This window comes from Anomaloglossus baeobatrachus, chromosome 4 (assembly GCF_048569485.1).
Source record: "Anomaloglossus baeobatrachus isolate aAnoBae1 chromosome 4, aAnoBae1.hap1, whole genome shotgun sequence".
NCBI lineage: Eukaryota > Metazoa > Chordata > Amphibia > Anura > Aromobatidae > Anomaloglossus > Anomaloglossus baeobatrachus.
Window position 1 is genome coordinate 563,503,412 of NC_134356.1, and position 14,303 is coordinate 563,517,714.

At 42.1% G+C, this 14,303-nt stretch overlaps 1 protein-coding gene across 1 annotated transcript in view; it reads right to left on the minus strand.

The window, feature by feature from the left end:
• The window catches only part of PCSK6 (proprotein convertase subtilisin/kexin type 6), a 390,964-nt gene that overhangs the window by 192,050 nt on the left and 184,611 nt on the right, over positions 1 to 14,303 (minus strand). Inside the window, exon 6 of the mRNA XM_075346016.1 lies at positions 13,636 to 13,724. Within this exon, the coding sequence (XP_075202131.1) occupies positions 13,636 to 13,724 (89 nt within the window). The remainder of the gene's footprint in view (positions 1 to 13,635; positions 13,725 to 14,303) is intronic.

The window sequence follows — 14,303 nt, forward strand, 5'->3', positions numbered from 1 at the left end:
GTGGACTCATCAGACCAAAGCACAGATTTCCACTGGTCTAATGTCCATTCCTTGTGTTCTTTAGCCCAAACAAGCCTCTTCTGCTTGTTGCCTGTCCTTAGAAGTGGTTTCCTAGCAGCTATTTTACCATGAAGGCCTGCTGCATAAATTGTCCTCTTAATAGTTGTTCTAGAGATGAGAAGGTGTGTCCAGACTTTTGGTCTGTACTGTATGTACGGTAAATTGTCCGCTCCGATCGGAATCCTAACTTGTGTTTTCTGTCCCTCCTTTGATCATCCTCTTGTGCTGATTGACGTGGATGACGGCTCGGACACCATCCATGTAGGCGGGCAAACTCTCGCAGGTGCACAGCCCTATTCCCAGCTCGCACAGGCACACTTTGCTCAGCGTTATTGCAAGCAGAGCCAAAAACATGAGTGAGCCTGTGCAAGCCAGCGTGTTCTCTGCACAGGTGCAAGACTTTGCCCGGCGATGTGGATGAAGCAGGTGACATCCACATTGCCGGGAAAAAGCTTTCTCCTGCACAGAGAACTCATTGATTCGCGCAAGCGAAACTATGTTTTTGGCGCTTGTGCGAGCTGGGAATATGGCTGCGCACGTACGAGAGTTTGCCCGCCCATGTGTATGGCGGCGGAGGAATCATCCACGTTAATTAGCACAAGAGGACGGTGAAAAGAGAGACAGGAGGCACAGATTAGGACACCCATCGGAACGGACAATTTACATACATGGCAGGAGATTTTCTAAAAGGTATTTGTGGGCTCTACGGTGGGGGGGGGGACAGGAGGTAATGTGCACCCTTATAGACTGCAGCACAGGTGCTGCTGAAGGTGCTAGTTTTCGTTTAGAAGGCCAAGACCTGGTGACAAGTTCCCTTTAAGTCTGAAAATGAAAAAAGTATTCTAGAAGTGATACCTTTATTGGCTAACCAAAAAAAAAAAATTATATTTACAAGCTTTCAGAGAACAAAGTCTGCTTCGTCTGGCTGGTTTACTGTTTACTGAGACAAACACACAACATTTAAGAGGTTTTACAACAAGACATATGCATGGGAAAGATGGGGCGATACCTACTAAACATAAGCCAAGGAAGTGAAAATTAAAGGGAACCTGTCACCAGATTTCTTGCTTATAAGCCACGGCCACCACCAGCGAGCTCTTATATACGGCATTCTAGAATACTGTATATAAGAGCCCAGGCTGCTTTGTAAAATGTAAAAAAGAAAAAAAAAAAATTATACTCACCTAGGTAGCAATAGGTGTTGCTGTCACGGGTCGGCGCCTCCGCTCTGCTGCGATCATCGTAATTCCTTCACCAAAGCCCTGTGTGGATGACACATCATACATCATCCACACAGGTTGGCATTGCGATCCTGCACAAGCGCACTTTGATCTGCCCTGCTGAAGGCAGATCAAAGTATTGTAGTGCGCATGCATGGGTGGTCTTTGATCTTTCCTTGCGAATGCGCATTACAGTACTATAATCTGCCCTAAGCACGACCGCAATGCCAGCCTGCGTGTATGACGTAGACACGTCATCCACACGATGACGAAGAAAGACAATAGCAATCGCAGCAAAGAGTACGTGCCAGACCCGCGAGCAGCAAAACCAATCGAACTGGACAACCCCTTAGGGGAGTATAATAAAGATATTGTTTTTACGTTATAAAGTGTCGCCTGGGCTCTTATATACAGCATTCTAGAATGCTGTATATAAGGACTGGTGGTGGTCGCAGCTTATGAGGGTTTTTGTTACAAATGGAGATACTGTAGGAGTGATGACTTATTTCTCAAGATCTGGTCAGTCTTGTGGAGGAGTGAAGCATGTCCATGTCTACATGTATTGTACAATTAGAAGATGACGGAGATTTTGCACTGATCTTATACCAATATTCAAGATTGAGCTGAATAGAGTTCAGACAAGTTTTGCTAATCTTGCAAGCTTCATCTAGTCATCTTCCACTGCGCAGTTCTGAATGTTGAACACAGCTCTATCAAAAACAAGAACCCAATACAAAAGGTTATCTGGACCATGGATACAGGTTTGGAGCACAGCGCCTTAACTCAAGGGCAGTATCTGTCTTCTATTTCAAACCTGAAAATACAATACATAATTCAGACACGGTCCATCAGCCTGGACATTGGGTTTGTTCATCTGTAAATGAACACATTTATAGTATATAGAGTTCATTCACAGTGTAAGTCAGTAATAAGCGTGCATTGCACTGTGACCCAACAGTAAAACAGCACAGAGCCAGAAACTCTCCGCACATGGCTTCCCACTGACATTTAATACTCTGCAGAGATGAGAACTATTAAGTGCTGTTTAGTCAGAATAGACAAAGACATTTTAGGAATACTTTTTTCAACCTTTAAATAGCAAAGATAAGAGACCTATTATTTGAAGATATTAACTACAACCTGCGTAAAATTAGAGCTACCAAGAAAAATATTTCAAGAGCAGCGATTTAATCTCTTGATCAGCAGGTAAAATATTCTATTACATTTTTATGGCATTTTTGCTGATGCATCTCCAAAATAGCCTATGTAAATCTGTGGAATAGTGTATGTGCCTGGCACTTTGGTCGCCCTATCTGTCCCCCTTTCACGGCAGCCTAGAGCTTTGTTAGCCCATGCTGCCTCTCCACTGGCGAATTAGTGCTTTTGGTGCTTTGATAGCCCATGCTGTCCCTCCACTAGCAAGCTGGTGCTTTGGTAGCCCATGTTGGCTCTCCACTGGTGAGCTGGTGTTTTTATAGCCCATGCTGATTTTCTGCCGGCAAGCTGGTGGTTTGGTAGGCAGCCCATGCTGCCTCTCCACCGGCAAAGCTGGTGCTTTGGTAGCCCATGCTGCCTCTCCACCGGCAAAGCTGGTGCTTTGGTAGCCCATGCTGCCTCTCCACCGGCAAAGCTGGTGCTTTGGTAGCCCATGCTGCCTCTCCACCGGCAAAGCTGGTGCTTTGGTAGCCCATGCTGCCTCTCCACCGGCAAAGCTAGTGCTTTGGTAGCCCATGCTGCCTCTCCACCGGCAAAGCTGGTGCTTTGGTAGCCCATGCTGCCTTTCCACCGGCAAAGCTGGTGCTTTGGTAGCCCATGCTGCCTCTCCACCAGCAAGCCGGTGCTTTGCCAGCACAAGCTGGGCCCCACCTCAGATGGCAGCCATTCGCTGTGGTGGCCCAAGCTTGCCCCCACCCCCTCAGACGGCTGGAACTTGTGGTCCAAACAGTCCCCTTCCAGTAATGATCCAAAACTAAAATGAACCTTTATTCCGTTTTGGATAAAAAAATAATAAAAAAAAATTGAAAAAACAAACAAATAAAAACACAAACAAAACACAGCTATTTTTAACAAAGATGGCATTTTGCTGCAATTAAGAAAATTGTAGAAAGAAAAAAAAAAAAGGAAGTCCAGGAGATCATCTGATTGAGGTCAGCATGAGGATTTCAATAATAGCTGTCGCAACACGAGGCTATATAATTACCTGAGAGTAATTTGCAGACTTTAGCACAATCCTGTCTGCTGTGAATCACAAGTAAGGTAGCACATTTATGTATTTAACACATTAAGGTACATAATCTGGGATAATTAAAACCGTCATGTGATACATGATCCACAACTTCACACGTCATTACTGATAAACGCCAACATTCCAAATAAAACACCGCTTATATCGGCTCGTAAAGTAAGCAGCATAAATTGTGAGGTTGAAAGAGAGAAAGTCTCTAGTTAACTCCACTCTCTGGCTGGGTTTATCCAGAGGAAGATCCCTACGAGACAGGAGATCATTTCCCTCATTCTAGACAAAGTCAGCGATGAACCGCCTGTATTTTAGAATAACTCTGTAAATCCCTGGATCAACAGCCCAGTAATGCATTCTACAAGACGTGAGCACAGCCGGATACTCTTACCGCTTCTGTCACCGGGCACTTTGGGACAATCCCTACAAATTCTGGGAAGTGCCATCGTTATAGTGTATACCTACAAATACAGTCACAATCACATATATTCAAAACCCATTGTAAATTATTAGTAAAATGTACAAACTGTTATTTGCAATAAATCAAATGAGAACAAATTTAATTACTTCAAAACAACTTATAAGTGTTGTCCCCAAATTCCACAGAAAATGCCTCTTTTATGAACCACTGCTGTCCCAGAACTCATCCTCTTCATGACAAGCGTTTATTTTTTTTTAAACTAATTTTTATTTAAATCACAAACCACATCTATAGAGAAACTAAGTAAAACATTCACATGAATGACAAGTGTTTTTAGTACTTATTAGAGAACCGCTGGCTGTTATAACCTGCTGTAAATGTGATGCACAGCCAGAAACCAGCCTCTGGCAATGCTCCTATGTAGAGATGAGCAGACCCGTGGACGTTCGATGGGTTCAGCCGGACTTTAGATGAAGTTCGGTTCGGTCACCCAGACTTTAGATTAAGTTTGGTTTCAGACCCGGACTTCACCTGAACCCCAATGGAAGTCAGTAATCGGCCAGTTCGGCTCTCCGCACACATGCAGCCAACCATAAACCGATCACTTCCGGGGGCAGGTGGACGTTTTTTTTTTTAAACTTTGTTTGGAGCACACTACATTCAATCATGCTGTTGTTACCCCCCAGGGTGAGCCAAACAAATAGTGCAAGTTGCTCACACTGGGCTGAGCACCGAGTGTACCTGAGCACAGTGATGCTCACATGAGTGGTTTGTATACATAAAGCACCTGATCTCTGAACTCTATTTTTTTGTAACGTTTGTGTTTGGTACGATCACCGAATCTCGACTTCGCTCATCTCAACTCCTAAAGAACCTTTAAAAATGCAAGATTTTACCATATTTGTCACCTATACACAGAAAAGGTATTAAATTTAAGATCACTGCAACCTCCGCGATCATATAAGTGGGGTCCATGTGTGACTAAAGCAATAGTGTGCATGAGTGATCACTAGTGATGGCTAGATGGAGATGTCTGAGCAATATATGTCACAAATCAAATGGTGATCACTAGTGATGAGTGAGCGTGGTCACCACTGCTTGTTACTAGATTGAGCCTCAGGGCTTTCGGCCATGACTTGAGTACAGAGTATAATGGAAAGCAATGGGAAACGACAATATTTTCAAACTCTGATGCTCGAGGCTTGATCGAGAAACAAGCTTTGGCAAGTACGCTCGCTCATCATTAATGATAATCATTGGATTTGTGACAGATATCACTCAGACATCTCCATCTCTCTAATAGAAGTGAACAGCACGATGGTGGCACAAGTGCATTTCTGCCCCATTCACACAGAGCACTTTGAGACGCCCGTTCTCATGATAGGTGGGAGTCCAAGGGGTCCGACCTCTGGAAAGCATACATCACAAATTATGGACATAAATGTTAAGCCATTTATGGGTTGGTCCTCTTATGGGCAGATCCCATTATGGGCTTATAGGCCAGGCGTGCTCTATAATAGGACACATAGGAAATCGCAATAGTCCTACAAGTCATCCAATAGAAAATGCCTTAAAATGGCTACAAACTGTAAATCAGCAAGCTCATAACTGCCAGGTATTGTATAATATTTCAGATTTATTTTCTGAGTGGCACTGCATCATGTAACAGAGAAAGTATTGTGTAGCTTTGACCCATCCAAATGACTTGTTTCACCCCCTTTGGTGATCACTGGAAAGCAGCGCTAGTAACCTGTGCCAGGATTCCAGCACATGAAGAACATAGGGATACAGAATGAGCCGCACAATACACAGCGACCCAACCGAGCGGGACTAATGACCGCTTTCCCCTGCTACACGTTCCAGCTCATTGCCCAGGAGCAGGTGACGCACAATGGAGACATCTACAGCTGTGTGTCCTCACACTCAAGGCATCAGAGGAACAATACAAAACCCTGTGAAAAGACTTATTTATATGCAAACACCAGGGCAAAACAAGCAAGAAGCAACATTAATACCAAGTCAGTAATTTCTGAAGCATGGAAACAGGAGCGGGAATGTTGGCAGCTGAAGGCACTATCACAATTAAGGGGCACTTAGTTTGAAATGAATAAAAAAATAAATATATTAACATTTGGCTACTTTGTTTCTGCGTGTCAAATGAAATGACAGGGTCTGTGGGAGATCATCCCGAGTATTAAGCTCCACTACTTACGAATAATGCTAATAAATTGGTGAAAAGAAGGGAACTTCATCGCAAAAACAAATCTTAATCAGAAGCACAAAATCCCAATGCAAATCCTTTAAAGGGGTTGTCCACTACTTTTATGGATTGACAATGCTCTATTTTTTGGAAGTGGCTACATCAAACACTTTTCTTTTCAAAAATTTGAATTGTACTACTTAGATGGCCTAGTTTGCTTGTTTCAATTTATCTAAACCATCTTTTCTTTTTTCTTTAAGCCTTTTGTATGGGGCTGGAATGCAGTGAACACTGATGACTTAACTGATACAGTACAATCTTATATGGAAAGGTTTTCAGTTTTCCTGCTCACCAGTGTTTTAACTGGTTTTATAGATGCTGTACAACCTTGACATCACTTGAGTCCATAAAATAACTGCCCAGACACAAGTGATGTTAGGAAACCCAGTGTTAAAGGGGTTTGACCACTGCTTTGACATTGATGGCCTATCCTTAGTATAGGTCATCAACTTCTGATCGGCCGGGGTTCGACACCCCGCACCCCCGCTGATCAGTTGTTCTCGGTCCAAGCGGCGGTGGCAGCAGACAGCCGGAAATGCTCAGCTTTGGTGCTGATTGCATCAGTGGCCAGGTACAGCACATACGCCTTCTATTGATTAGAATGGGAGGCGGATGTGCAGTACCCGGCCGTAATCAGCAGACTGAGCAACGCTGAAGCTCAGCATTTCTGTCTGTTTGCTGCCGCCGCTGGGACAGAGAACAGCTGATCGGTGGGGGTGCAGGGTGTCAGACCCCAGTCAGACATTGATGACATATCCTAAGGACAGGCCATCAATGTCAAAGTAGTGGACAACCTCTTTAACGCTGGGTTTCCTAACATCACTTGTGACTGGGCAGTTAATTTTATAGACTCAACTGATGCCAAGATTGTACAGCGTCCATAGAGGATCAGAAAACATTTCAGTGTTTTCTGAACTAGTTTTAAAACCAATTAAAAACTGGTGAGCAGGAAAAAATTGAAACATTTCCATATAGATTTGGACTGGATCAGTTATGTCATCAGTTTTCACTGCATTTCAGACCCATACAAAAGGGTTAAAGAAGAATAAAAGAAAAAAAAAAAAAAAAAGAAGATGGATAGTTAGATAAACACTGAAACAAGTGAACTGGGCCATCTAAGAAGTACAATATATAATCTGGGAAACGAAAAGCGTTCGATCTAGCTACTTCCAAATAGTTAAAAATGAGTATTGTCATTCCATAAAAAAAAAAAGCAATTTGCACCTATATCTCACAAAATTATGACGTTTGAAAAATAATAATAAAGAACGTAGAAAAGCTATAACACCATAAAGTGCAAATGGGCAACTACATACACTCAGTATAGTAAGGAAATCACTTCAAATCATATACATTAGTAGAAAATCAGGGCAAACATGCAGTATAAAGTATATAAAGTATGGTGGATAGCAGCTTTTCTACTAATATATATGATTTGAAGTGATTTCCTTACCATACTGATTGTATGTAGTTGCCCATTTGCACTTTATGCGGTTCAAGAGTTTTTCTAGTATTTATGCTTAATACGTTTTAAAACCGTTTCATATCGTAAATTGGGGCTTTTGTTAGCGCTAAATGCACAAGGTCTTAAGACGAGTCTTTCAGACTCCACGCGATTCAGACCAGTTTGCTTCATCGAAACAATACTAATCAGGTTTTAAAAAGCAAAAGATAAAGCTACACCTAAAACGATACTTGTTTTGATCAGATAATCAAATCTCAAGGTAAAAGCAAAAAAGAAAAAAGTATAATGACCTTTTCCTCTCCGTACAGTAGCAATTATTAGAAATTCACAAAGATGATAAATAACTGCTATAGAATACAAACAAATGGCGCTATCATTAAAAAAAAAATAAAAAAATAGAAAAACCACAACCTCAAAACACCAGGAAACTTTTTTTTTTTCTAACTAGAAGAGGGGGCTCTTTAGGGTATCTATCATCATCCTCACACAGCCTTTATCAAAATAACAATTAGAGATCTATGTGGCTCACATGTAAAGGCAGCTATCAATGTTATATGCAACATCTGCAGATATCTTCATAGGACCAAAACATTTTATCCAGTTAGACAAATAAGGAGAATATACATTCTCTAATAAACGAATACCAGAAGAGCGCACAACACGTAATAAACAATATGTAGGCTGCACCCACCATCAAACTTAAACCGAACAGCTGACAACAGGATTCACTACCAAAAAATATCAGCCTCTTCAAACTATTCTTAATTGATCCCTGTATGATCACTAATGGTCCCTTCAGTAGGTTTAAAACTAATTTCATGCGAGTACCCGGACTAGTCAGATGGCTCTCAATCATCCCAACAGCACACTGGCATCACACCCCCAGCAGCGCGATGGACATCCCAGCATTTACAGGGAGGAGGAGAGAGGCGACGGTTCCACCTTCCCACTCTCTGCATGTACTGGGATAATAATCTTGATGCTCTGAAGGGATACCAGTGTGCTGTTGGAATGATTGGAAGCTGTCCTGAACTAGTCCAGATATTCGCATTAAACATGTTTGTTAAACAAAGGAGCGATTACTGATATTTTTAATATTTCCTGAATTGAGACCCTCATAAGGATTGGAAAGATTTACCCCCAGGAGGTAATAGGAGTACTTTTTCAGTGATACCTGAACTATATGTAGTTGCTCGTAATGTGGCTAACTGGGCTAGGCCGGGACCGCTGACAATCATTCCACACAGCAGCATGATTAACATCCCAGTGTGGGTAGAGAGAACAAAGAAAGGAAAGCTTTCCCTCTTCCCCTCCTGTACAAGCTGAGATGTCAATCACAACATTGTGGGCATGATATCAGGTCATTGTTGGAATGATTAAGGCTATGTGCGCATGTTGCGTTTTTTTTTCCCACGTTAACACTGCGTTTTGAACTGCAGCGCTTCAGTGTCAAATTGCATGCGTTCTGCTTTCCCAGCAAAGTCTATGAGAAGTCCGAAAATTCAATGTGCACACTGCGTTTTTAAACGCAGCATTTTGGATGCCAAAAATCGCTGCGGAAAAGAAAGCAGCATGTCACTACTTTTGTGCGTTGTAGCTGCGTTCTCCACCCATTGAAATCAATGTGGGTCAAAATGTAACCAAAAGGCGTTCCGCATGCTTTTTTGACAAGCAAAACGCAGGTCTTTTCAGTCTCTCTCTGTCGATGTCAGTCAATCTCCCTCTGTCAGTTGGTCTATCCCCCTCTCTCATACTTACCGATCACGGGTGCAGCGCAGCACGGCTGTCACAAAGCTCCGGCGGCTTTTCATCTTTTGAAAATGCCGGCCGCTCATTATTCCATCTTGTATTCCCTGCTTACCTCGCCCACCTGCGCCTATGATTGGTTGCAGTCAGACACGCCCCCACACTGAGTGACAGCTGTCTCACTGCAACCAATCACAGCCTCCAGTGGGCGGGTCTATATCGTGTAGTAAAATAAAAAAAAACGACGTGCGGTCCCCCCCTCCCCAAATTCTGATACCAGGCAGGGTAAAGCTACACGGCTGAGGGCTCGTAATCTTAGGATGGGGAGCCCCCCAGCCTAACAATATCACCCAGAAGCCGCCCGAAATGGCCGCATCCATTAGATGTAACAGTCCCGGGACTCTACCCGGCTCATCCCGAATTGCCCTGGTGCGGTGGCAATCGGGGTAATAAGGAGTTAATGGCAGCCCATAGCTGCCACTAAGTCCTAGGTTAATCATGGCGGGCATCTCCCTGAGATACCTTCCATGATTAACCTGTAAGTTAAAGACAATAAACACATACACCCGAAAAAATACTTTATTTGGAATAAAAGAAGAAAAAAAATCCTCTTTCAGCACTTTATTAATCCCCAAATACCCCTCTAGGTCTGACGTAATCCACACGAGGTCCCGTGACGCATCCAGCTCTGCTACATGAAGCTGACAGGAGCGGCCACAGACCACGACCGCTCTCTGTCAGCTCGACGCAGCAACTGAAGTGAGCCGCACGATCTGCGTTGACGTCACTCAGGTTACCCGCGGCCACCGCTGGATCATCCAACTGTGACAGCAAGTCGCCCGAGTGACTGAAGTAATCAGCGGTGCCGTCACTCAGGTTACCCGCGGCTACCGTTCTCAGGTGGAGGACTCCAGCTGTGGCCGCGGGTAACCTCAGTGACGGCACCGCTGATCGCGCTGCTCACTTCAGTAACTCAGGGGAGTAGCGGTCACCGGTGAGTCCTTCACGGGTGACCACTAATCAGGACGCGCGACATACAGACAGAACCGGGATGACGAAGTCGGGTGAAGTTCATCAGAGTTCATTCCCATCGCGCAACTGTGTCTGCTGTCAGCGGGCAAGTAGCAGAGCTGAATTGCCGGGGGAACGCACTGTCAAAAATGCATCCAAAACGCATAAAAATGCATCCAAAATGCATGCGTTTTGGATGCATTTTCTTTTTTTTTTTTTTCTTACAAACGCAGTGGTGTTTACATTAGTCCAATCTGCCAGAGGGTGCGTTCTTTTCCGCACTGCACAGAACACAACGTGTGCACATACCCTAACAGCGGGTCGCCATGTAATTCTGATACCCACATTAAGTATCAGTTTTAAATATACTAGAGGAGAAAATAGTGATCATACAGTGATCATGGAAAACAATACTAAGACCATGATAAGGAGGCCTAATGCCTTCTGTCAGGCTCCCTTTAGAGCAAGAGTAATCAAGCAGCTTATCAAAACTTTCTGCATCAGACACTTAAGCGATCCTTAGAAATCAATGGACGTTCTGTATCTAACCTCCAGAAGAAGGAAATTCCAGCGCAGTCCAATATGTCCGATTAAAAATCATTTTTATTTAGTAAATTCATAAAAATTAGGAAAATACAAGGCGGTCAGCAGGATATTGCATGGATATTGTACAGACCCCACAAAGCTACGCGTTTCGACGTTGAGTCTTAATCATGCTCTGGGGAGGAAGAGATGTCGGTTTCCTATAATGTGTAACACACACCCTCCTGCTGAACGCCTTGTATTTTCCTAATTTTTATGGATTTACTAAATAAAAATGAATTTTAAATCGGACATATTGGACTGCGCTGGAATTTCCTTCTTCTGATTGTTATTTGGCAGCCTAGCCCTTCGTGCGCAGGCCCTGACAGACAGCGGATTGCAGCAACTCGGTGAGCTGAATTTCTCTTTCTTTTCTTGTATCTAACCTCCGGTTCAAGGTATAGGATGGGGTCATAAACCCAGAAGAAGTGGATATTGAAAAGGAAGAAGTCTGAATTCAGGAAATGGATAACAGATTCCCGAAATCCCTATTTTTCCCATGTTATTTCTTAACTCTTAGGAGGCTTTTCCTCTCTAACAAAGGCACATTCACTTATATATTCCAAATAGGAAGAATTACCCCACCCCTCCACTTCTCAGCTAATGTTTTTGCTGTAATTCTTTGATTAGAATTTATTAAACAATGTATAACACAAGGGAACGCCTTGATTGACAGTTCTGATCCATCACTATATTTGCATATGGAGAGGACTGTGCCTTTGAACAAACACACTGCTCAGGAAAGTGAGAGCTGTGAGTAGAAGAATTGCTCTGGAATCTGCTGATGGTGGAGGCTGTGGGCAGTAATTTTACAAGACTGAATAACAGCTTAGGGTATGTGCGCACGTTGCTTTTTACCTGCTTTTTACCTGCTTTTTTGCTGCTTTTTCTTCTGCGCTGTTTAATGCCAAAATGGATGTGTTCTTCTATTCAAGCAAAGTCTATGGGAATTTGGGTTTCTTGTTCACACTATTGTTGTTCAAAATGCTGCCTTTTTGTGGCAGAACTTTGGTCAAAAACTCAGCTTTGCAGTGCAAAACCCAAATGGCAAAAACAATTGACATGTTGCTTCTTTGAAAAGCTGAGTTTTTGACCAAAGTTCTGCCACAAAAAGGCAGAATGTTGAACAACATAGTGTGAACAAGAAACCCAAATTCCCATAGACTTTGCTTGAATAGAAGAACACATCCATTTTGGCATTAAACAGCGCAGAAGAAAAAGCAGCAAAAAAGCAGGTAAAAAGCAGGTAAAAAGCAACGTGCGCACATACCCTTAGGGCTAAAGGGGTTTTTCACACAAACAAAATTTGTACCTGAACGGTCTGACACGTCCATCACAAAATACATAGCAGGGATATACAATCCTCTATATCTTAGCACAGGAACATTTTTTTTTTAAACACATCCATTGTGGAAATTATTATTACAAGATTTACTGATAAAAAATGAACTTTGTTCGTGGAAAAAAAAAAACTTCCACTCCTACGCCTGGAATGTAACAACTGTGCATACTCAGCCAGGCTTTTGTGGCTGCGCACCTTGGAAATCAGCTGTACACTATGTAAGATAAAAACGTTCACAGCAGTAGAATGAAAACAGATAGGAAAAAAAACGTGAACTGCAAACGATCTCATTTTCATGCTGGCCAAATAAATCAATTTATTAAAATTAGAAAACTGGAGATCCATTAAACCGGATAAATACGGTAAATGTTTTAACCTTTTATAGGCTGCGGAAACTAATATTTTTCTTGGTAGCTTCAGTTTTGAAAAAAAAAAAAAAAGTCAAGATTTTCACCATGCACCTTGGAAATATATTCTTTGGTTGAAATTAACATGTAAGGACTTGTCGGAGGTGGCAAATTCATATTAATATTGGGATGAATTTAGAACAATTTGTAATACTGGTGCTTTTTTGTTTGTGTGGCTGAAGTACTTTTGTGATCTCAGTCACAAAGGCCCTGGTGACATTCCAAACATCCAAAAAATGGATATAAAGAAACACCATAGCATAAAAAGAAAAAAACCTTTTTTCAGCTTTGATGGACCATAGAAATACAAACAATTTAAAATAAAAAAAGAGGCATAAAATAGTAATGTATGCAATTCAGACAAATTAAAAGTTCACACTTTCAACCTTTAGGCTATGTCCGCACGTTGCTTTTTACCTGCTTTTTTGCTGCTTTTTCAACTGCAGCGTTTAATGGCACAATGGTTGTGTTCTGCTTTTCAAGCAAAGTCTATGGGAATTTGGGTTTCTTGTCCGCACTATGCAGTTCAAACTGCAGCCTTTTTGTTGCAGAACTTTGGTCAAAAACTCAGCTTTGCAGTGCAAAACCCAAATGGCAAAAACAATTGACATGTCATGTAAAAAGCAGGTAAAAAGCAACGTGCGGACATAGCCTTATAATATATTTGTTTTCATTAGCTACATCCACCATTATCAGTAGCAACATTCATGCTAACAAAGCAAAATCATTAGTGATAGCTAAAACCCCACTCCAATCTGTCAAGTTCTTAACACGAACTGTTTCCATTGCAGCAATACCGGCAAACCGTCAACCAACACAATCTGTGCATGTATGAAAGATTGCACACACACTCAAAATGTATATATCAGGTAGATTGTAACTTACCACCAATCCGTGCATTATATGCAATCCCCACAATGCAGTAGGAGTTATTTGCAGATGCTGCCACTTCACCAGCACAGCGAGTGCCATGCCTAGAAAATAAAATTGAGTGGGAGGGGTTGGGATAGAAGAATAGCAAGGATACACTGCACGTGCGCTTATCTTGGCTGCGTATCAAAATAATAGGAACCATATGGGGCTTTTTTTTTTTTTTTTTTTTTTTTAAAAAAAATATAGTTTAAAAATGGCGGAAGGTCCACTCAATTTGGAAACCCATGGATATTGGGGCACCCCCAGTCTAAAAATAGCAGCCTGAGACCGTGGGTCTCCCCAGCCTGAGAATACCAGCTCCCAGCTGTCGGCTGTATCATTTCTGGGTATCAAAATGGGGGGGGGGGGGGTGCCTTTTTTTTATTATTTAAAGTAATAATGAAGAAGAAAAAAAATAATATAATAATAAATAATAATAATAATAATAATAATAATAATAATAATAATAATAATCTGCAGGCGTTTACTCTTATTTTGATACCCAGCCAAAATAACCACATGGCTGGGAGCTACAACCTATAGCCGTATGCTTTCTCTGTGCTGGATATCATAATACTGGAGGAGCCTATGCAAATTTTATTTATTTATATTAAACTAGACACACACACAGCGCCTTTGAT